At 47.3% G+C, this 23,099-nt stretch overlaps 2 protein-coding genes across 2 annotated transcripts in view; one reads left to right on the forward strand and one right to left on the reverse strand.

The window, feature by feature from the left end:
• The window catches only part of PTCD3 (pentatricopeptide repeat domain 3), a 64,463-nt gene extending 64,312 nt beyond the window's left edge, over nucleotides 1–151 (reverse strand). The window contains exon 1 of the mRNA XM_015406946.1: nucleotides 13–151. Coding sequence (XP_015262432.1) covers nucleotides 13–116 — 104 coding nt within the window. The 5' untranslated portion in view covers nucleotides 117–151. The remainder of the gene's footprint in view (nucleotides 1–12) is intronic.
• Nucleotides 152–229: 78 nt separating this feature from the next.
• POLR1A (polymerase (RNA) I polypeptide A) overlaps nucleotides 230–23,099 on the forward strand; it is an 81,608-nt gene continuing 58,738 nt past the window's right edge. The window contains exons 1-13 of the mRNA XM_015406947.1: nucleotides 230–318; nucleotides 1,760–1,964; nucleotides 4,547–4,696; nucleotides 4,772–4,882; nucleotides 11,263–11,348; nucleotides 11,479–11,588; nucleotides 13,408–13,494; nucleotides 14,082–14,184; nucleotides 14,312–14,474; nucleotides 18,489–18,662; nucleotides 18,871–18,993; nucleotides 20,723–20,950; nucleotides 23,085–23,099. The exon at nucleotides 23,085–23,099 is cut by the window's right edge and continues 240 nt beyond it. Of these exons, the coding sequence (XP_015262433.1) occupies nucleotides 230–318; nucleotides 1,760–1,964; nucleotides 4,547–4,696; nucleotides 4,772–4,882; nucleotides 11,263–11,348; nucleotides 11,479–11,588; nucleotides 13,408–13,494; nucleotides 14,082–14,184; nucleotides 14,312–14,474; nucleotides 18,489–18,662; nucleotides 18,871–18,993; nucleotides 20,723–20,950; nucleotides 23,085–23,099 (1,644 nt within the window). The remainder of the gene's footprint in view (nucleotides 319–1,759; nucleotides 1,965–4,546; nucleotides 4,697–4,771; nucleotides 4,883–11,262; nucleotides 11,349–11,478; nucleotides 11,589–13,407; nucleotides 13,495–14,081; nucleotides 14,185–14,311; nucleotides 14,475–18,488; nucleotides 18,663–18,870; nucleotides 18,994–20,722; nucleotides 20,951–23,084) is intronic.

Genomic DNA, 23,099 nt, shown 5'->3' on the forward strand with positions numbered 1-23,099 from the left:
CGCGCTCCCCACCTGCCGCCCCAGGTGTCCAGCCGCCGGCGCCGCCGCCACGAGGCGGCCTTGGTGCAGGAAGCCGCCGCCGCCGCGCTCCCCAGGCGCCGCCAGGGCCCAGCCATCCTCGCGCAGGAGGAGAACGAAGAGGCCGCCGCCGCCGCCGGAACAGGAAGGGCGGGCGCAGGAGGCCGGAAGCGGAAGGGGCGGGCCCTCCCTCCCGGCGTGGCTGGCGAGCATGGCGGCGGTGGCGGCGGCGGCCCGGGAAGCGCCGTGGCGGCGGCTGAGCGGCTTGTCTTTCGGCGTGTACCGGGCGGCGGAGCTCGGGTGAGCGGGGCTCCGCGGGGGGCGGGTTAGGGTTAGGGCGGGCGCGCCTCCTCCTCCTCCTCACGCTCGCTCGCTCGGGGGAGGTGGCGGCCGGCCGGCCGGAGGCGTCGGGTCCGGGCTGCTCCGGTCGTCCGCTCGCCGGGGAAACGGGTCGGGCGGCGGGAGGGGCCCTGGGAAGAGGCCCGTGGAGCGAGGCGGGAAGGGAGCCGGTCCCGGGAGGACGCCGCGTCCTCTGCGCCTCAGCGCGTCTCTTAGACAGGTTGGGAGTCCCGCAGCTTCTACCGTCCGACGGCCACCCTGTAACACGTTCTTTGGACTTCGCCTCACACATTATTGTCCTTCGCTCGGGAAAAATTGGTCCAGAGCAAAGTAATTTATGCAGCAGCCAAATGGCTCACTCACAACTTTAATGCCAGGAGCTCAAAGAATTGAATTTTTGCTCACAGGACTCCACAGCTTAGAGGGGGCGTTGCTTTGGACCCCTGACGGCTTGGTTTGTAGTACACGTCCCTGGCTTGCAGTGAGGGCAGAAAGGTGTACTCGATGAGGCAGTTGACGTGTTACCAGGGATTCATGTGGGTCATTTAATTCTTTCTTCTATCCACCAAAGACCAACATGAGCTGTTTAAAATCCTGCTATAATGTAGTTGTATATATTAAAACAGTGGCTGTAAAACTGAAGCTCAACATCAAAAAAACTAAGATCATGGCATCCGGCCCCATCACTCCTTGGCAAATAGAAGGGGAAGTCGTGGAAGTAGTGACAGACTTCACGTTCCTGGGATCCCAGATCACCGCAGACTGTGACAGCAGCCATGAAATTAAAAGACGCCTGCTCCTTGGGAGGAAAGCGATGGCGAACCTCAACAACATGCTAAAAAGTAGAGACATCTCCCTGCCAACAAAAGTCTGTATTCCCAGTAGTCATATATGGCTGCGAGAGTTGGACTATAAGGAAGGCCGAGCGCCGAAGAATAGATTCTTTCGAACTATGGTGCTGGAGAAGACTCTTGAGAGTCCCTTGGACTGCAAGAAGAACAAATCAGTCAATCCTCAAAGAAATCAACCCTGACTGTTCCCTGGAAGGCCAGATAATGAAACTGAAGCTCAAATACTTTGGCCACCCAATGAGAAGGCAGCACTCACTGGAGAAGAAGACCCTGATGCTGGGAAAGACTGAAGGTCAAAGAAGATGGGGACGGCAAAGGATGAGATGGTTAGACAGTGTCATCGATGCAACGAACATGAAGTTGAGCGGGCTCTTGTCTTGGTGTTAGAATAGCTGTGGTAAAATAACACTGAAAAGTAAACAGCAATAAGATTGAAATAATCTGGCACTAAAATGATTAGTAGCAACAATTCATACTTATAGATTTTAGTTGATATATTGTAAGGTTCAAGGATGTGCAGCCAAAGAATGTTTCTTTCTTTTCATTTCTAGGAAGCTGAGTGTAAAATCGATAACCAATCCTCATTTCCTGGACAATGCAGGGACTGCATTACCCAATGGGTTGTATGATTTGGCTTTGGGACCGCTTGACAACAAGGAAGTGTGTGCAACTTGCGTACAGGACTTTAACAACTGCCCAGGGCACCTGGGTCACACGGACCTGCCTCTCACTGTGTATAATCCTCTCTTTTTTGATGTAAGTGCTAATGGCTTCTGTGACATGTACCGCTGTGCTGCTTAAGCATGCAGGTTATTATTGTGGTCAGGGCGTAAATACTCGTAGAGGGGGACATGAGTTCACAGCAGTGGTCTGGAAGCCACTCCTCTGTGACTTCTTTCCATACCACTTCGTTCATTTCTAAGCCATAGAGTGACACAGGACCATCAGAAGGCAGATTTCTTTCCCAACCTCCCCCCACCCCACCGAAATGGTCTATAGAGGTCTTTGGTGGGATGCACCTGGCTCTTCTTGGCTGTCTGCTGGAGGTGTATTATTTTTACTTATTTATTGCATGTTTGTAGCTTGCCTTTCTTGCTAAGACTCAAGGCAGATCGCATCACATAAACAATGAAATAAAACATCCAGTAAGTGTACAATAGTACAAGGATTACACAGTTAGAAAAACAGTGCAAAAGAAAAAGGTATAAGATGTGGTATATCGTAAACAGTGCACAAAATGAAATGTAAAGAGTAGAAGACAGGTTAGTAAGAGCGTGCCATTCGATCTCTACGTAAAGCCTTAAGGAGAAACCAAAAATATTTTAGTTCCCCTCAGTGACTGAGTCACCCTTCGGGAGCATGTATTTCTTCTTTGTTTGGTAAGCTTAAATTGTCTCACCCTGTCACAGATACTGGTTTAGGCTTTAGACCCAGCAAGGAACTTGAGGGAAAGACAGGAGCTATCCTGTTTTATAAACCCTTGTGAAATGGTACTTGTGTTACTCCTATCAACTTTGATTTAATAAGGTGAATCCCTGATTTCAGTTTCTGGGGGGAAAACTAGCTAAATGGTAGGCCTCAATAGCGAGGATCATCCTACCTGTGTCTACAGGGATCTTTCCCTTTATGAGAGCTCTTAATAACCAGTCCAAGGATAAAATAGAGAATGTTTTATTAAAGGGTGTTAAGGGAATGTAACACACAAGCAGCACACACGGAACATACACATATACAAGATCTATGGGAATAAAGAGGAGCAGGATAATAGCAGGGATTAAGATGATGACTACCTTTCCTGGAGATGTCCGTGAAGAAGGATAGGTGGCAAAACGGCCAGTGCTTTGCTTAGAGGAAGGACCCAGTACACTGGGGGGTGCATGTTAGTGGGGGGCCGAGATAACACGAATGGCACAGTGGAGTTGTGTTGCACTAGTCTGCTAATGCGAATGATCACTCAGAACAAAGAACTGATGGAATTAATCAGGGCTATAATGGGATTACTGAGGGGTAAGACAATGTAGCTTTGCGAAAGTGGTAACAAGTTCCCAAAACTGGACAAAAGAGGTAGGTTTTCTTCTAATGCAAAGTACAAGTTGGGTTGGGGGTTGGAAGACTAATGGATTGCTAAATTAAACTAATCAAAATTGAAACAATACTGCTTGATGAGCCACCTGGGCTTGGGGTGTGGGAATGGAGAAGTCAGAACTTTCCATTATCAAGGAAATGGGAGAAGGAAGGATGAGATCAGATTATTGGCTAGTGTTGTACTTTCTTTACATGTGGGAGGGAATCTGCCATTAAGTTTAGAGATTTGGGTGAGAGGTAAGATATTTTACTGCTTGTAATTAGTATTTGAAATACAATTTTATTCTGCCTTTTGATTTGAACAGTAGATAATCAGAACCTATTTTTATAGTTCGAATGCCATCTTTTTAGGGGTCAATGTTTTGGATTAGCTCTGTCTTGGTGTACTCTTAGAGGCTCAGTGGTATCCAGCTATCAACCCATTCTGCAGTTACTATGTGGGCTGCCCATCAGCTAAAGGTGTTGCTTATCACTCGCACATACCTGTGGCCCTGTGTCTTGGAGACCCTCTCCCGCTGTGCTCCACCGTGACAGCTTGGCTTGTCTGATGTTCTCCAAAGGGGTTTGGAGCCACAGGTGTCTGGATAAGGTTACCTCAGATACTTCCTAAGCCAGCTGGTCTGTGGGTTAAAGATGGCCAAAGTGTTCTGAAGTAAACAGGTGATTCTAGCATCCTCTTCTCAATGGTATTGGTTCTGGAGCCTCCCATACCTCAGGGGTTGATGGCTGGGTATAGTTCCAGGACTAAAACAGAACTGGATTGATTTTATCTGGGGGAAAAACAGTAGATCTTTTTAGGTCCTAAAGGAAGCACTTTTTAGCATGCAGGGAAACTGATTTTATTTTTAAATTTATTTTGTGAATTTGCGCAAGGACATTGATATTGTGGGAGGGGATTCATTGTCTAACCAAATAGATGCCTAGTGCTGCATGGTTTAATGTCAAGAGTTTTTGAACTGTGCCAGCATGTCTTGTGGTGATGGGCTGTTCTTCAGATGCTGTTCATTTTACTGGGATGGGCTTGTTTGAGAGACCTTGTTTGAGCTGGTTTGGGTTAGTGGTTGAACCAAAGGAGTCTGCCGTTGGAATCTTTTCTTTCCCATAACCTCACCAGGTGAGGTGACCACTTTCTTTTGGCGCCATCAGCACTGGAGAAATGATACCTCACGGGCTTCTTACAAGGATAAAATATACGAAGCGCTTTAAAAGATCAAAGAAGCACTATAGATATTAAGTGCTATTATCTTTTCCAGAAATTATTCCTTCTGATACGGGGTTCTTGCTTGAGCTGTTGCCACCTGACATGTCCACGGGCTGTGATTCATTTGCTGCTGAACCAGCTGAAGCTCTTGGGTGCAGGGCTGCTGGAAGCCGTCTGTGACCTTGAGGCCGTCCTGAGCAGGGTAGGTGCCGCTTCTCTCCCTTTGGGCATCTTCTGGGGCCGTTCGGAGGAATGCTGATTTCCATTTCTCTTTCAGTTTTTAGAGGAAAATGTAGGTGCATCTGAGATAGACATAGAAGAAATGTTAAGCCAGCACACAAAAGAAATTCTCCAAAAAAACCAGCTAACAGACCAAGGTTCACATCATGTAAGTAAGAAAAACCAGTATCATAAACTGTTCTGTCTTGTAAGAGAGCTCTGAAACGATATGAGACAAACTAGGAATTGCATTTCAGTGCCTGTCATTTCAGTCATACCATAGAACAAGTTCTTCTGAATGAATCTCTCCAGGCATTTCCTGTGGCAGTATGCTCAGGCTGTATCGATTGCTCAGGCTGCTGCAGAACAAAGATACAAACCATTTGTTACTCTCTTTTACATCATCAAAATAATGCAGTGTATGAGACAGGCAGGCAAGCACAAAGGAGCTACTTTTGGTGCTTGGTTTTTTTAACAGATTTATTCTGATGCGGTTTGTGTAATTTTTCATAGGATTGTTCTTTCTCTCACTCCTTCCCATCTGATATAAAGATTGTAAGGGCTGTCATTCAGTTGATGAAAGAACAGAACTTTAATTGGCTCCCAGCCCCATCTTAAGCCCTGGCTCAAAAGGGCTCCAGAGGATGGCCAAGCACTATGCTGTCTGATCTCTGACTGAAACCGCCATGTCCTGAAGTTATGCTTCTGGTAGAGCCCGCGGCATGGGCGCCATCGAGGGCAGAGTGGGATTCTTGTCCCTCCCCAACCCCTGATGCTGGCGGAAAAACCAGGCCATTGCCCATAAAGGATCGTGGAAGGGGGGGAACGAATTGTCCCCACCTCTCCCTCCCCGCCCCCTGGAACCAGCGCAGCTTAATGTCTTGGCTAAGCCTGCAGCCAATCACAGCCCTCCCCAGCAACCAGTCACGTGCTTACATAGCAGCCAGTCAAACCCCCCCCCCCCCAACGCCTTACATAAACCCAGCTAGGGTACCTGTAGTCCCTCTGAAAGAAGGTGTGGCATGGGGCCACGCGTACTTGGGGTTCTGCCGGCTCCCTGGTCCTAGCCCAGCTCCTGCTTGTTCTCAGGCGGGCAGAATTGCCTGTCTCATGGACGTGCAGCACTTGTGCCAGTGTGTGTGTGAACCTGGGGTCTTTCAGAGCAGCTTCCAAAGGAACAGGAGCCCAACGAGGAGATGGCCAGCTTATCCATCTGACCTAGTTCCAGTTCACCTGATGCTGAGCAAGAAATGTGTGGATCGCTGCACAGCCGTGTCTCTGGCTTGGCTTGGTTCGGTTTGAGAGATTGGGCTTGGCTCCCCCCCCCGTGCTCATTGCTCACCCCCATGCCCGTGGCACATAGCCTACCCTGGAAGGGAGCTTCCCCTTCGAGGGAGAGGGCCTCACATGTTCACCCTGTCTATCCCAGCTTGCATCACGGCAGTTAGACCTAAGGGTGAATGGCGCAGCACGGCGGCTGGGCTCTGACTGAGAGTATCACCTGTCACAGTGCTGAGATGGGCCGAATGTCAGGTGTGCTGATGTGTCCAGCTGGGCCATCTCAGGACTCTCTCCATGGGGGCACTGAACCAGGGGCGGCCCTGTGCCGTCTAACCTGCCACGCCTGTGTCTGCACTGTTCCAGGGGGCTGCTGGGATTGCCTGATGCCCTCTGCTGGGTCACGTTCTTGAGCACCCAGTTCGGGGAGTTGGCGTGGGGCCCAGTCCAGCCTCTGACTCCTCTTTTGCTGACGCTTTGCCTGCCACCACAAGGGGGTTACTGATCACTGAACCCTGGCTCCAGAAATGTGGAGCAATTTCAGATGAATCTTAAACCGTTGTCAGGTTAAAAATCAAACTATAAAATGAAGTTAAAGATCAACCCCTTAATGAAAATCTAGGGAAACAGAAACATTTTGGCCTCGTACTTAAAAGAGAGTAATGTAGGTGCCAGGCCCAAGAACACTGATAGTGAACGGTGAACCCCACCACGGGTTTGCCCACATCTTGGACTCCAAACTGAAACGAGGGCGACTGTTCTATTTGGTGCAGTGGAAGGATTTTGATCCTTCGCATAATGAATGGGTGGATCACTGTCATGTCCGTGCTCCTAAATTGCGACGTGCTTTTCATAGAATGTACCCTGACAAACGGGGGGGGGGGGCCTTCGGAGGGGCAGAATGTCAGCTAGGCTGCCATGGGTGGTGGGGGGGGTGGTCATTTTATTGTCCTGGAATGTTAACTTGCATTTTCTCCCTGTGCCTTATCTGTTAGCCTGACCTTGATGCTTTGTGCTTTCACCTCCCTGGGAACTTGTAGTTGTCACTTTGAGCCCGCAAGGCTTGCAGATCTGATTGGCTTGCTCCCATCAGAGGGTCTCGCTTCAAAGGCAGTATATCTTCCCCCTTCCCACCTGTGGGGTTAGCCTTTACACAGAAACTGTATGCAAAGATGGCCTGCTTCTACTGCACTCAATAAGCTTGATCCTTCTGGAAGGAACGTTGTTGAGCCTGTTTGTTGTGGGACTCTGACACTCTTCCATGGAGAGGGCAAATGTCTGCTCAAACAGTGACAAACAGAGAACTTCTAGACATGACAGATTACTGTTCTGGAACAGGTGTGCTGTGATTTCACACTGTAATTCTCTGTAGGGTTAGTGCAGTCCATCTCCACTGATGCCACTGCTACGTCACGAAGCCCTGGATTTTATCATGGGCAGGGGAGACAAGTGGTCAGCCCACTCGGGAACACTAATCTTAGGGCTATCAAATCCTGCATACATGTGAACTGTAGCTTGCCTGGAAAGTCCAACATTTCATTTCAGAAGTAACTTCTCAGAGATGCAGGAAATTAGCTGAAGTTGAAATGGAAGAGTCGGGACGGTCACATCTCTTCAGGATGATTGGAGGTTATTTAAAACCACAATTCTAGATTAATCTGGAATCTGTCCCGCTAACTAGGAAAGCGTGGTTAATGAGTGTAGTTAAAGACGCTATAAAAGGCAAAAAAATTTCTCCATTAGAGAATGGGAAAATATAAATGAGAAAAATTTGAGGGAACTCAAACTCTGACAACAGCTGACGGGCAAGTAGGTTCCGGACAGACAATAGAGGAAATACTGTGTTACACAGTAAAAGGTAAAGGTTCCCTTGCTCGAAAGCCAGTCGAGTCTGACTCTAGGGTTGCGGTGCTCATCTCCGTTTCCAAGCCAAAGAGCCAGCGCTGTCCGAAGACGTTTCCACGGTTATGTGGCCGGCATGACTAAACACCAAGGCGCACGGAATGCTGTTACCTCCCCACCGAAGTGGTACCTATTTATCTACTTGCAATTTCTTGCTTTCGAATGGCTAGGTTGGCAGGAGCTGGAACTAGAGACGGGGTCTCACTCCGTCATGCGGCACCCGGGTCTCGAACTGCTGAACGACCGACCTTCCACAGCCTGCAGTTCAGCGTCTTAACCCCTTGAGCCACCACAGCTCCTTTTACGTTACACAAAGGGGTGATTAAAATGTGGGATTTGCTGCCACAGGCATAGATGGATTTAGAAGGGGATTTGACAGATTCATGGAGGAGAGGTCTGGCTACCAGCCATGGTGACTGAGGGAGACCTCCACATCCAGAGGCACTAATCCTCTGAGTCCCAGAGCCAGGAGGCAACATCAGGGGAAGGCCTCGGGCTCTGTGCCCTCTTGTGGGCTGTCCAGAGGAACTGTGTGAGATGGGATGCCGGACTAGATGGACCGTTGGTCTGATCCAGCAGGGCTCTTCTGATGTTCATAAAAATGTAAGCTAGTAAATTAGGCAACCAAAAAGATTATTGGGATTATTGCTAGAAGCTTTGGGACACACAGGTGTGAGGCGATTACTGAAGGGAGACAGGTTGATAATGGATAAACTGAACCAATTGTTTGCCTTTGTTTTCGCTGTGGAAAATGCAGGACAGATACCTATTCCTGAACCATTTTCCCCCCAGTGAGGCTATGTGAAGATTTGGGTTGAATTGAGGTGTCTGAAGAGGAATTTCTAGGGCTAAGTGTTGCTCCTTGTCTGGATGGGTGAATACCCAAGAATTCTTAACAAACTCAGAAAAGAAGTTAATGATCTAACAAAACAAAACTTGTCTCTGCCCCGTTCTTTGGAACCACAGCGAGGTTTTGAGGCCTACTGCTTTTGCCCACTGGATTTATCTACAACTGCTTATCCTGGTGTCAGGAGAAAGGGGGGCCCCTTTACCTTTACCAGGGCTAATCCCGGCAGGTTTCGAACTTGGCCCTCAACAGCCTTTGCAGGCAGGAAGAGGTCCTTGGCTCGGTTTTGTCTCTTGACATGGCAGCTCCCATAGGATCTTATACTCTCATTTAGCAGTTTTGGAGATTAACCACTTTGGGCATGCAACCAGTAGCACAGGATCCTCTGCTGCTGTTCAGCCGCACAGTCGAGTCCGACTCTTCGCGACCCCATGGGCCAGATCCCGCCAGGCCTTCCGGTCTTCCGCCGTCCTCTGAAGTTTGCTCAATTTCATGTTCGTTGCATCTATGACACTGTCTAACCCTCTCATCCTTTGCCGTCCCCGTCTTCTTTGACCTTCAATCTTTCCCAGTATCAGGGTCTTCTCCAGTGGGGGCTCCCTTCTCATTGGGTGGCCAAAGTATTTGAGCTTCAGTTTCATCATCTGGCCTTCCAGGGAACAGTCAGGGTTGATTTCTTTTAGGATTGACTGATTTGATCTTCTTGCAGTCCAAGGGACTCTCAAGAGTCTTCTCCAGCACCATAGTTCAAAAGAATTCACAGGATCCTCACATGACAGTTTAACTTTCATCTCCTTTCAAGGCAGCATTTGTGGTGCCCATTTACCAGTGGGAAGAGGGGTTGTGCCCCAGTGATAGTGCATCTGCTCGGCACGCAGGAGGTTTCCACTTCAATCTCTAGCATCTCAAGATCAGGCAGTAGGTGATGTGAAAGACCTCCGCCTGAGACTCTAGAGAGCCGCAGCTAATCAGAATGGACAATTCCGACCTTGGTCTGACTCAGTAGAAGGCAGCTTCATTTGTTCATGTGAGGAGTGTCCCAGCCGTGGCATTCTCGGCCTGTGCACCCTTTTGCATCATATCTAGAGATCAGTTGGTGCTACAGTGGGATTCTTCCTTTATTCTCCGCTCCACAGAGAGCCGGAATTGAGCGTCCCTCCTTCTGCCCTAAGCCTGGTCACCTTGGGCAGAAGGACTGGCACCTCCTAGACCTCAGGAAGGTCCTATGTAGGATCTATTTACAGAGAACCCTGCCCTGCAGCAGATGACAGGGTTCCTCCTCACCAGGTGGCTCGAGCTTTCATAAGCTTCCATGAGGCAAGCCTTTGGTGCCCTCCCCTGCAGGGGTAGTCAACCACTCTTTGAGGAGCGGCTGCCTCTGTGGTGTGGAGCTGCACAGGGTGGCTGCTTAAATATCCTTTCGCACCCTCATGAAGCGCTGCAAGAGTCTTTGCCTTGGCTGAGGATGCTGCAATTCGCAGGGTGTGTCAGTCTTTTCCCTCTCCTGGGCTTTTGTTTCTAGGGTACGCTGCTCTGTAATACACCAGTGCCTGGAACACTGGAGGGCAACAAGTAAGGCATAGCAGAGAATTTCTTGCCCATGAATTTTTCCAAGCTAGGCCTTATTTGACCATTTGATTTAGTATCTCACTTTGAACTGTTGCTAGGGCCACTATGAAGGAAGGGGAGGAAGTGGCGGGCAGTTCCTAGTTCAGAGCAGGCCAGTGCTGTCCCCTTCCAAGAAAGAACTTGCTTTTCGGTGGGCAGGGTTAGGGTTTTTGCTTTTTGATTTTGGTTGATTTTTATCCCACTCTTCCAGCCTAGGCTGGCCCAGGGCGGCTTACAACAGAATAAAATTTCTCATAATACATAAAACACGATTTGTTACATTAATACAATTCCTGATAAATAATAATACAGTAATATAAAAACTGTTAAAATCAAACGTAATTTTAAAGTGCTAGCGATTCCAGTTTTTACTTCAGTTCTGTTGGTCTGCTTCAGTTGGGGGGGGGGGCTAGGACAGGCAGTAGTCACAGGGACTAGCGGCTCAGGGCGTGGTGGTGGTGGCGGCTCCAAAGGCCTGGCGGAAGAGTCCTGTTTTGCAGGCCCTGCAGAACTGTTAAAGGTCCCGCAGGGCCCTGGTCTTTGGGAGCTCATTCCCCCTCTCCCCACTGTCTGGTGAATGAGTAAAAGGAGAATTCACAGATAAGGCAAATTCTGTGCTGTGCGTGGTGAGGAGTTCTTCACGTTGTGGAGGACTGTGTAGCCATTGTGGCTAAAGTTCTCAGTAAGTTCCACTAGATCCTGTTAGCTGAGTGGATCGCAGCCAGGACAAACCTGTTCACCAGTAGGGGTTGCATTGCCATAACATTATCACAAATTGAGAAAATAATACGTTGTAAAATCTAATCATTGCAGTGAAAATAATAGTTGCTTGCAATGCTAATTTTGTTTACAGTTTCAAAGATTTTAACCTTTTTAACTTCTATAATGTTATCCCTTCCATTTTGCTTTTCTAGGTAAAAAACGTATGTGAGTGTAGAAATAAATTGATCTCCCAGTTTTGGAAATTACACACCGGTTCAAAGAGATGCCCCAATTGCAAGTGAGTGCAGATCTTTGCTCAGAAACCATGTAGCTTTTTGTGGACCCCTTCTTACATGTCAAGAAAGGCTGGGATTCTGCCTGTAGCTTGAATTGACTGTTGTGTGATTTTGTTTCTCCTCCTTTTGAAGAGCTGCAAGATCCCTTGTCCGCAAAGAGCACAATAGCAAACTCACTGTGACTTGCCCCACAGTGGTCATCCAAAAGTCAGGCAAACCAGTGATCGTGGAGGAATCAGCAGGTACAGTATTGTGCTTTGTCAGAAAGTTACGATGTTGTGATTTTACATTGATGAGCATTTCTTTACATTAGAACGTGCTACATAGTGTTCGATGGACGTTTTCACATTTGGCTTTAAATCCTTCTTGTATGTCTGAAAGGAGAGGTCAGCTGAAATGACTGTCAATGTACATTTTCTTTTTAGGAAATCTTTTTTTGTGTAACTCCCCACAGTTTCACACATTTCCCTAGAAGGCCAAGTATTCAGCTGTGACCGATTCCATTGTTAACTGAGTTCAGGCATCTGTTTTATTTAGATATTTATGCTTCACTTTTTCCTTATTGTGGGCCCAAAGTGGCTTACAACCCTGTTCTCCCTGTCTCCATTTTATTTCCTCATAATACCCTGGTAATGTTGGTTAGAAGAGAAGAGATTGGATTTATACCCCACCCTTCACTACCCAAAGGAGTCTCAGAATGACTTACAAACTCCTTTCCTTTCCCCTCCCCACAACAGACACCCTGTGAGGTAGTGGGGCTGAGAGAGCTCTCTCGAGGACTGCCCTTGAGAGAACAGCTCTAAAAGAACTTGTGACTGATCCAGGGTCACACCAGCAGTTGCATGTGGAGGAGTGGGGAATCAAACCTGGGTTCCCCAGATTAGAGTCCGCGCTCCTAACCACTGCACCAAACTAGAGGGTGTGTCCCTGGCCCAAGGTCATCGGCGAGCTTCCCTGGCAGAGTTGGGTTTCTGACCTGGGTTTCCCAGATCCTTCTCTGCAATCACAGTGGCACCCACAGTAAGAACAGGATGATAAAAATGTCAAAAGGGGAAGAAATGAACAGAAGAATATCAGAGGTTCTTTGCTGGATCAGACCAGTGGGCCATTCAGTACAGAATGCAGTTTCATACAACAGCCAACTAGTTCCTCTGGAGGGACAATGAAAACAGCCTAGAGGCAAAGTCCTTCCCCAGACATTGCCTCTTAGTGCCTTGGTTTCCGAGGTTACTCGTCTCTAAATATGAAAGTTCCTTTAGTCACCATGGCCAGTAGCAGAGCAGCTTTTAATTGTACATGTCCAGCCAAAGAGATGGAAATCTCCATCGGGTTGTTAAATACTTCAGAAAGTAACCACTGCACTTAAAGTCAAATCGAAACAGGCAGTGTGTTTTTCTGTTCCCAACACATATGAATTGCATGACTTCAGCAGAAATGTTCACACTCAAAGACATCCATCCGCCATTCTTTAGTCAGGAGAGTCAGATACTATATACGCATTTTAGCCAAGTCATTTCACTGGACATTTAATGTGAGATTGCCATTCAGGGGTAATGCTCAGTTTGCCTTCTGTACATGTCCAGCCAAAGAGATGGAAATCTCCATCGGGTTGTTAAATACTTCAGAAAGTAACCACTGCACTTAAAGTCAAATCGAAACAGGCAGTGTGTTTTTCTGTTCCCAACACATATGAATTGCATGACTTCAGCAGAAATGTTCACACTCAAAGACATCCATCCGCCATTCTTTAGTCAGGAGAGTCAGATACTATATACGCATTTTAGCCAAGTCATTTCACTGGACATTTAATGTGAGATTGCCATTCAGGGGTAATGTTCAGTTTGCCTTCTGTACAGTTAAACTGAGATTGCCATTCATGTGGATGCTCAGTTTGCCTTTTGAGTGTGCCGCTTTGCACAGAGCTCGGGCTATGCAGACTACCATTGGTATTGGACAAATGTCGTTTTTATTCATATTCTGTGCTAATACAACTGGAAGGTATTTTGCAAGTGGTTTGAAATGAAAGTACTTCACAATTCAACATGACTTTTCATTCCTTAGCCATAGATGACACTCAACTGGGAAAACGAGGTTACCTGACACCTAGCACTGCCAAAGACCATATTGAAGCTTTGTGGAAGAATGAAGGTGAAAACAATGGCTGTGTTGTGACCTATTGATAGTGGCTGTCAAAAGATGGCACTAGTGATATCTTGGAATCTATGTTATATCTGGCCAAATTTGTATGATTTCCTGTTAATCGTTTGTTTGGCTTTTCTGACTTTTGGCCTCTGGAAGGAGGGTGCTGCTGATAGTAGAGATGAGATATATTTGCTTTTACAAATATTGTGAAAGCGTGTAAAAGATCACCAGCATTTGGTTTTGGGACCCTCTGGAGCCTGGAACAAACAAAAAAATGCTGCTCCTGCTCTAAGAGAAATGCTGCCTGCCGTTCAGCACTTCGCCATTATGGTCCCCCCAGCAGGGAGTTCTTCTGAGCAAGAGGAAGAAAATTATGTTGCTGTGTGCTTGGGGTTGCAACCTCAGACATACGGTGGACTTACAAATGGCTAGCCCAGTATTTCTTTGCATGTATTCTGCATAGAATTTATATTAAGTGTTGGTTCTTGGTTGTCAGTCACATAAGCTGGTGGTGTTTTTATGGACTGGGACATTGCTGGGCTCAGCTTGAAGTATAGCAGGTGACCTAACCTTTCTGTCATTGTTCTGTTCAGGCTTTTTCCTCAGCATGCTTTTCTCTGGCATGATGGTCAGTGGAGATTCAACTTTCAATCCTGAGATGTTCTTCCTGGATAAACTTGTTGTTCCGCCATCTAGGTAATGAGGCTCTCTTGGTCTTCTTCACCATATAGTCTTGATTATTTTTATTTTTATTTTTGAGATTTCATCTGTTTTAGAAAGAGGGCATGGCTTACCTCTTCATAAATCGTGTGTTCTGATACAGGTATCGCCCAGTGAATTGTATTGGCGACCAGATGTTTGCAAACGGTCAAACGGTGAACTTGCAAGCTGTCATGAAAGATGCCCAGGTGGCACGGAAACTTCTGGCTTTCATGGCTCAAGATCTAAAGCAATCGATGCAAAATGAAGAGGAGGACATGCAGCAGGTGAGTTTTCAGTGAATCGAATCAAGGGGTCCGGTTCTATGGATCCCTGAACAAGGTGCCCCCAGCCGTCCTACTTCTCTCCATTGTTTCCAAGCCAAAGCCAAGGGACCAGTGCTGCACCTCCAACAGAACTAATGTCAAACCAGAGAGTCGAACCTGGAAAATCCCCAAATCACAAACCCTTTAAAAATTAAAAACCTTTTTTAAAGAGATACAATGCAAAGCAGTTCTAGTGCTTCCTCTGCTGTGTGATCTGATTTGCCTGGGAGAGTGCCCCCTCCCCCGGTTGCCCAGGAAACCTGTTAAAGGGGGGGGGGCAGGCCTGGGATCCTTAAAATGTTGGCCTCGGGTGTTCCCAAATATTTCTGGAAATATACCGGAGCTGGATACTGTCCAGATACCCAAATATACTCAAAGTACCAATAATGTATTTTTTGGTTATATATTTCGACCGGAAATGTTGTTGTTGTTCAGTCGCACAGTCGAGTCCGACTCTTCGCGACCCCATGGACGAACTCTCGCCAGGCCTTCCGGTCTTCCGCCGTCCTCTGAAGTTGGCTCAACTTCATGTTCGTTGCATCGATGACACTGTCTAACCATCTCATCCTTTGCCGTCCCCGTCTTCTTTGACCTTCAATCTTTCCCAGCATCAGGGTCTTCTTCTCCAGTGAGTGCTCCCTTCTCATTTGGTGGCCAAAGTATTTGAGCTTCAGTTTCATTATCTGGCCTTCCAGGGAACAGTCAACATACCCTACTTAAATAATGATAAGAAAGAAATCCCTAAAAAGTCACAGAATTCTGTAAAAGAAGCTGTTGCTGGAAAAACCCTCTATGTCAGTGCATGAATCAGAGGACTATGCATCAGTCTTACACTTTTTGGAGTCAAGGAACAGAGAGGACTATGGCAGAGCAATTCTGGGTTTTCTTGGGTGGTAGATGTGCCTCAGACACTTTTCAGTCGGGCTTCAGGCTTGGTTTTGGAACCCAAATGGCCTTGGTCGTCTGGTAGATGATCTGCACTTGCAGCAGGATAGAAGCAATGCTTTGCCACTAATTTTGCTAGGTCTTTCAGCAGAGTTGTGATATTGTTGAATGTGCAGTCCTTTTGGAGAACCAGGTGGGCGTTAGAGGGGTAGCTCTGAAGTTGTTTTTGATCTTGCCTTTATGAGAGAGAATGCAGAGAGTGGCGAAAGGAGATGTGGTCCCTGAAGAAGTTGATAGGTGGGGGGTCACCAGGCTTTCGCCTGTCCCGTGTGCTATTAAATTGTCAGGATCGGACCCCTGCCATGATCAGTGATTGTATATTGCTGCCCTGTGTTTGTTTTGCTTACTTTTGCTTTTGTAGCCCCTGCCTGCATTGCACATTTGCCTGCTCCGCTTGGTACCCTTATCCGTCCTCCCTGACATTCTTAAGGGGGGGAGAGTGTGAGAATGAGTGCCTGGAGTTGTGCGGAGGCTCCGCTCGTAATTTTCCCGAAGCCACACACATACACATGGGCTGCCTGGCCTGCTCAGCTGGTGGCCTGAGGCACTGTAAGGCTGGGTCCGAAGTTTAGAAGGGGGCTCGCTTCAAAAAGTTTGAGGACTGCTGTTGTAAGGTGTAAAGAACATTTACTCAAGTAGCACACCACTGCTTTAATACTGTCTTCCTAGATGCCAGGTTCTTTTCATATCAGGAAACCTCTGGTTCCGTGTTTGGGTGTACAAAATTCCATGATCGTGGATGAAGGGAATTAATTCCGAACCGTCCTTTCCATACTCCTAACAAAGGATTCCCAGTCCTAACAGAGGATTCCCAGTGGAGACAGAGAACTGCAATTGAGTGTAGGGGGTTATTCCAGCCAAAAGCTCCCTAGAAAAGCTGGACACGGACCATTTGAAAATCTCCACCCCACCCCTGGCCAAAGAACATTAACAAAGAAAGCAGCACCACCAGCCAGGGGGGAGAAAGGCATAAACTCCGTAACAAGTTTTGTGGAGTATGAAAACATATTGTGTTGAAGGTCAATATGGTGGTCAAATCACGGATTGGATCCTGGCTACATTTTCCAGTTGCCGAATGGAACTTTCCTGCCCCCCTTCTTGCTGCAGCCCGTGCGTCTTCACAGGATGCTACTTCTGGGGGACGGGGTCCCGGGAGGAATGGCGCGAGGGTTTGCGGTGGGAAGGGTGGGTGGGGGGATTACCAATCCAGTCTGGATCCAACCCATTGGCTAGTGGGGTTTTCCCGTTTTTTGTCTGTTTTAGTGCCAGTGAAGAAGACCTTGTTGTAGTGAGACAGGTTTGGCCATAAAATGGACTTATTGTGTTCCCCCTTCCCTTTCTTTATGTGAAATAACTGATCACATTTAAATTAAGGGACTCTTAAGTTAGCCCCCCTGAAGCTCTCTGCACCTTCTTTTTGGGTGTGGTGCGGAAAGTGGCAGAGGCAGGGCCATTTGTGCCCTGTGGTTTCTTCTCTCCCAAGTGGCTGGGGGCCACAGATCCCCTGTCTCTCCCCCCCTCCGCTGTTTTGTTTCTTTCATGCTTCTGCCATTATTAAGCAAAGAATTAGTAGGCACATAGATGAACAAAACCTATTGAGGCAGACTCAGCACGGTTTCTGTAAGGGAAGATCTTGTCTCACTAACCTGTTAATGTTCTTTGAGGGGGTGAACAAACATGTGGACAAGGGGGATCCAATAGATATTGTTTACCTTGACTTCCAGAAAGCTTTTGATAAAGTTCCTCTTCAAAGGCTCCTAAGTAAGCTCAAAAATCATGGGATAAAAGGACAAGTCCTTTTATGGATCAAAAACTGGCTAATTAATAGAAAACAGAGAGTGAGTATAAATGGGCAATTTTCTCAGTGGAGGGTGGTAAGCAGTGGGGTACCGCAGGGATCGGTTCTTGGTCCACTGCTTTTTAACTTGTTCATTAATGATTTGGAGATGGGAGTAAGCAGTGAAGTGGCTAAATTTGCGGATGATACGAAGTTGTTCAGGGTGGTGAAAACCATTGAGGATTGTGAGGCACTCCAAGGGGATCTGTCAAGGATGGGCGAGTGGGCGTCAACATGGCAAATGGGGTTCAATGTGGCCAAGTGCAAGGTGATGCACATTGGAGCCAAAAATCCTAAATATAAATACACATTGATGGGGTCTGAACTGGCAGAGACTGATCAAGAGAGAGATCTTGGAGTTGTAGTAGATAACTCACTGAAAATGTCGAGACAGTGTGTGACTGCAATAAAGAAGGCCAATGCTATGCTGGGGATTATTAGGAAGGGTATTGAAAACAGATCAGCCAATATAATAATGCCCCTATATAAATCAATGGTGAGACCTCATTTGGAATACTGTGTGCAGTTCTGGGCACCACACCTTAAAAAGGATATTATAGCTTTGGAAAAAGTGCAGAAAAGGGCAACTCGAATGATAAAAGGGTTGGAACACTTTCCCTATGAGGAAAGGTTAAGGCGCTTAGGGCTCTTTAGCTTGGAGAAAAGACGACTGAGGGGTGACATGATCGAGGTTTATAAGATTATGCATGGGAAAGAGCAGGTAAAGAAAGAGGTACTTTTCTCCCTTTCTCACAATACAAGAACTCGTGGGCACTCCATGAAACTGCAGAGCGGTCGGGTTAGAACGGATAAAAGGAAGTACTTCTTCACCCAAAGAGTGATTAACACATGGAATTCACTGCCACAGGAAGTGGTGGGTGCTACAAGCATGGACGGCTTCAAAAGGGAATTAGATAAGCATATGGAGCAGAGGTCCATCAGTGGCTATTAGCCACAAGGTATAGCTAGGGGCTCTGGGGCAAGTGATGCTCTGTCTTCTTGGTGCTTGGGGGGGGGGGGTCACCAGTGGGAGGGCTTCTAATGTCCTGGCCCCACTGGTGGACCTCCTGATGGCACCTGGTATTTCTGGCCACTGTGTGACACAGAGTGTTGGACGGGATGGGCCTTAGGCCTGATCCAACATTGGCGACTCTTATGTTCTTATGACGGAAGTTTGGTTGTCTCTTCCACAGCCAGGAGAGCAGCCCTTGGAGCCCCTGGACCGTTATGTCTTGTCAACAATTCCTGGGCAGACGATGGCAGATAAGCTGTACAACATCTGGATTCGTCTTCAGAGCCATGTCAATATTTTGTTTGACAGTGACACGGACAAGCTAATGTCAGAAAAATACCCTGGTGTGCGTCAGGTGAGAGCTGCAAGCATGGCTTATGAGGGTTGTAATGAGGTGGTCAAGAATTACCTGAAGGGTTGTTTTTTTTGTTTTCTGGGGTTTTTTAAATATTCCTCTTCTAGAAGCAGGCATTTCCATGGCCGGTGTCTCTACTGGTTGAGATAGTGACCGTGACACGACCTTTTTAATGTGTGTCTTTTTTATTTCAAATTTATGATTGAAGATTTTGGAAAAAAAGGAGGGCCTGTTCCGCAAACATATGATGGGAAAGCGAGTGGATTATGCAGCTCGATCAGTCATTTGCCCCGACATGTACATTGGGACCAATGAGATCGGGATTCCTATGGTAAGAGGCAAGCAGTGAAGGAGATGGCTTATCCGTGGGGAGGTTTGGGGTTAGTGGTTTTATAGCTTCTAGCATTTGCAAAGGAAATTGTGATTTCAGCTGAATCCCCACCGAAGGTGCTGGGGATGTGGGGGCTCTTCCCCTGGAGGTCTGCTGGGCATGCTCGGAGTTTCCTGCAAAAGGCTAGGAGGCCCCTTAGCTGGTTTATTCATTTTGGAAGCAATACTTGTTGTCGCCGTGTTCCCTGTTTCATGGACAATTGCCCATGAAGATAGAGATCAGGAACTGCCATTCATTTCCCCAGGACCTTACCTCTTAAGCACCACCTATTGCCATATGAACCCGCTTTTTATTATTAATTTTTTATTTCATATATAAGAGAAAAACAAATGGACAAACATACAGAAATACATATAAAGGGGAAGTACAATTTGTATCCTTTTTACCACATTCCTTGACCTCATGCTATAACCAAAAAGTTTATTTCATTTCATCCCACCTTATAATTCTAATATGTACCTTCTGCTAACAGATATGTATATAGTTCCTGTTTCCTTTTATTTTGGTTAAAAGTCCAGGGATTTTAAGTATTATTCTCTTGTATCCATTCATAGAACCTTGACCATGTGTCCTCAAAATCTTCTCTATTATTTCCTCTTAACATTATAGTTTGTAAGCCGCTCTGGGACTCCTTTGGGTAGTGAAGGGCGGGGTATATTTTTGTTGTTGTTCAGTCGCACAGTCGAGTCCGACTCTTCGCGACCCCATGGACCATCTCCCGCCAGGCCCTCCTGTCTTCCGCAGTCCTCCGAAGTTGGCTCAATTTCATGTTCGTTGCATCGATGACACTGTCTAACCATCTCATCCTTTGCCGTCCCCGTCTTCTTTGACCTTCAATCTTTCCCAGCATCAGGGTCTTCTCCAGGGAGTGCTCCCTTCTCATTGGGTGGCCAAAGTATTTGAGCTTCAGTTTCATTATCTGGCCTTCCAGGGAACAGTCAGGGTTGATTTCTTTTAGGATTGACTGATTTGTTCTTCTTGCAGTCCAAGGGACTCTCAAGAGTCTTCTCCAGCACCATGGGGTATAAACTGCCACCAAACCCAGCGATCCAGCTCAGCTTCACGGAAGCTCTCCCAGAGCTGGTCCGCCGCAGTGCCGAAAACCAGAAGTCCCATATGAACCTGCTTGACCACTGGGGCCCTTGTGGCAGCTCTGCCATTTAAGTGCCCATCTCTTGTGGTGAGGTGGGTGGCTACCGCAGACAGCTTGTCTTGTGGGACCTCATCTGTAGGATTTCTGCCGTACACCCGTTTGGCTGTCACTTCCTACTCTGAGAGTTAGGTTCTAAAGAACACATTTTTGTTGCCCCAGGCCTTTGTTGATAGGTCACCAGTGTTTTGGCTTTTATGATACTTGCTGCAAATACAGATATTCCTGCTTGGGTGGTTTATTTATGTACTTAATCTTTTTATTGATTTGTTGGTTTGATTATATCATAGCTTTGTTAGCCAGCACAAGAACTTTGGTGAGCGGTGGGCTACAAGCGCTTCACATAAATAAGGGACATGGCAGCAAGTGAATTGTATTTGGCTGGCAGAATGGTGACTGGACTGCGGAATTCGAGAATAGATTGAGAGGAATGAAAGTCATCCCTCAGGGATGGAGTTGTGTGCACTATCTCCAGTGAAAAGCATGCATGACAACTTGAGGCTTTTTCCCCCCTCACAGGTCTTTGCCACCAAACTGACCTATCCTCAGCCTGTAACTCCTTGGAATGTCCATGAATTGAGGCAAGCTGTTATTAATGGGCCTGGTGTGCATCCAGGTGCCTCCATGGTCATCAACGAAGACGGGTCTCGCACCATCTTGAGTGCAGCCAGCCAGACCCAAAGAGAAGCCATCGCCAAGCAACTCTTAACTCCTTCCACTGGGACACCAAAGCCAGGGATAAAAACTGTGAGTGTTGCCTGCACGGAGAGTAACTTGGTAGTTCAGCACAAGAGACGTGACTTTGCTGAAGCTGTAAATCTTATTTTAGTCCAAGTTCTGCCAGGTCTTTCCACTTTTATTTATACTATGCTATACTTTCAAACTATTTTGTGTATGAGGTATATATGAGATATATATAGTTACAGGGATAAAAAGTAGTGCAGCTGTGTGATTCTGAGTGGTGTAAGAGGAATTTATTTGTCTGCATTTCATCCACGCAGACATTGTTCAGAGTTCCTACAGAATCATGTAGAATCCTGACTTTGAGAGGTCCTTTGCAACAGCCGCTCCCTGCTGGTGGTACAGTGCCATCTGAGGCGGCCGATGGAGTCATGGCCCCTCCCCCAAAGGAAGAGGTGGAGCTAATTGGCCTTTGGATCGTTTCAACTTTGGTCTTAATGGCTTTCCCATTGTTATGTCTTGGTAATCCCCAATGGGGGGGGGGGCGTGTGGTCCCCTTGGCACCTGCCAGTGCGTTTCCTTGGTGCCCACTTGCTTCTTCCCCAAAGCATCCCTGCCCAACAGCAAAGAGCTCATCCTGGCTAGCCACCCTCTCATTCGAGCAGGAGGCACTTCAGAAGAGCCCAGGAGGCATCATCTGTATGTCTCCGGGGAACACCCGTTTGGAAGCAGCGGCCTGCATCAAACGAGGATGCTTGGAACCTACTGATGTTTTGTGCAACCTCCCAATATTTGGGGGTTAAACTGAGCCCCCCATTTATGCCCTCCCTGCAGCCATCCTGTGATGATGGGCATACTACCTGTTCTTACAATTCCACAAGCTAACCCTGGTATGTCTCATACAGCTGTTTTTAGAAATTCCATATAGTATTAGCTGCTTCCTCTTGGAATCCATCCTTTTCTTTATATACGCGTCTTGCTAGTTTCAAAGAATGTCCATTTGAAAAAGCAGTAAACTTTCCTTGAGCATGGTAGAGTGAGACACACACACCCAAAAAAACCTGTAGTTTTTTTAGGTAAAGGTAAAAGTTTCCCTTGCTCAAAAGCCAGTTGAATCCGACTCTAGGGATGATGCGGTGCTCATCTCCCTTTCCAAGCCGAAGAGCCAGCGCTGTCCAAAGACATTTCCATGGTCATGTGGCTGGCATGCCTAGACGCTGAGGCGCACGGGACGCTGTTACCTTCCCACCAAAGTGGTACCTGTTTATCTACTTGCAGTTTCTTGCTTTCAAACTGCTAGGTTGGCAGGAGCTGGAACTAGAGACGGGAGCTCACTCCGTCATGCGGCACACTCGGGTCTCGAACTGCTGAGCGACAGACCTTCTGGTCTGCAGCTTAGTGTCTTAACCACTTGAGCCATATTTTGCCCCAAATACCATGAATGAAAAGATCCTTGTCCTCAGCACAGGGCTGCAGGCATTCTGCTGTTGAGTTTGAAGTTTGGGATGAAGGAGGCTTTTCACAGCAGAACTTCCCCTCGTCAGTCATCTCCCCGCCCCCCCGCCCCCCCAAAAAAAAGCTGCCTTGTCTGTTTCCTGTTTCCAGACCTGTTTTCAGCTTAGTTCAGTGATGGATTGTAAAAAAAGGTGGCCTCCTCATTAGTTTTGGTCAGTGGACTATACCTTAAAGGTGAAGGGAGGGGCCCAAGTTTAAAGTCCCTAGCGGGGAAGATGTCTTTCATCTTTTGCTGCCTCTTTAAATGAAAAGCTTATGGTCCAGAATAGTACCTTGACTCCCTTAGCCATGCCTCAGTTTCTACTTTTCTGTTTGCTCACTGCTCTCTGGAGACCCAGCTATGGTGTCATGGTTACGAGCGGTGGCCTCTAATCTGGGAGAACCGGGTTTGATTCCCCACTCCTCCTCCTCCACATGCAGCCTGCTGGGTGACCTTGGGCGAGTCACGGTTCTCTCAGAGCCACCTCCCTCACAGGGTGTCTGTTGTGGGGGGGGGGGGGGGGAAGAAGGGAAGGTGATTCTAAGCTGCCCTGAGACTCCTTCAGGTGGTGAAGAGCAGGGTGTAAAACCAACACAGACACTTCTGTGTGTTCGCTTCTTCTGTCCCCCAGTTTCTATGTGTAGCAGTTCTCAAACTCCTAGGATAATAACTTTTTTCATATGTCTGAACGTCAATCTCTCACAGGTGTGCCGCCATATT

Source organism: Gekko japonicus, unplaced genomic scaffold (genome assembly GCF_001447785.1).
Source record: "Gekko japonicus isolate JY-2015 unplaced genomic scaffold, Gekko_japonicus_V1.1 scaffold1469, whole genome shotgun sequence".
Lineage (NCBI taxonomy): Eukaryota > Metazoa > Chordata > Lepidosauria > Squamata > Gekkonidae > Gekko > Gekko japonicus.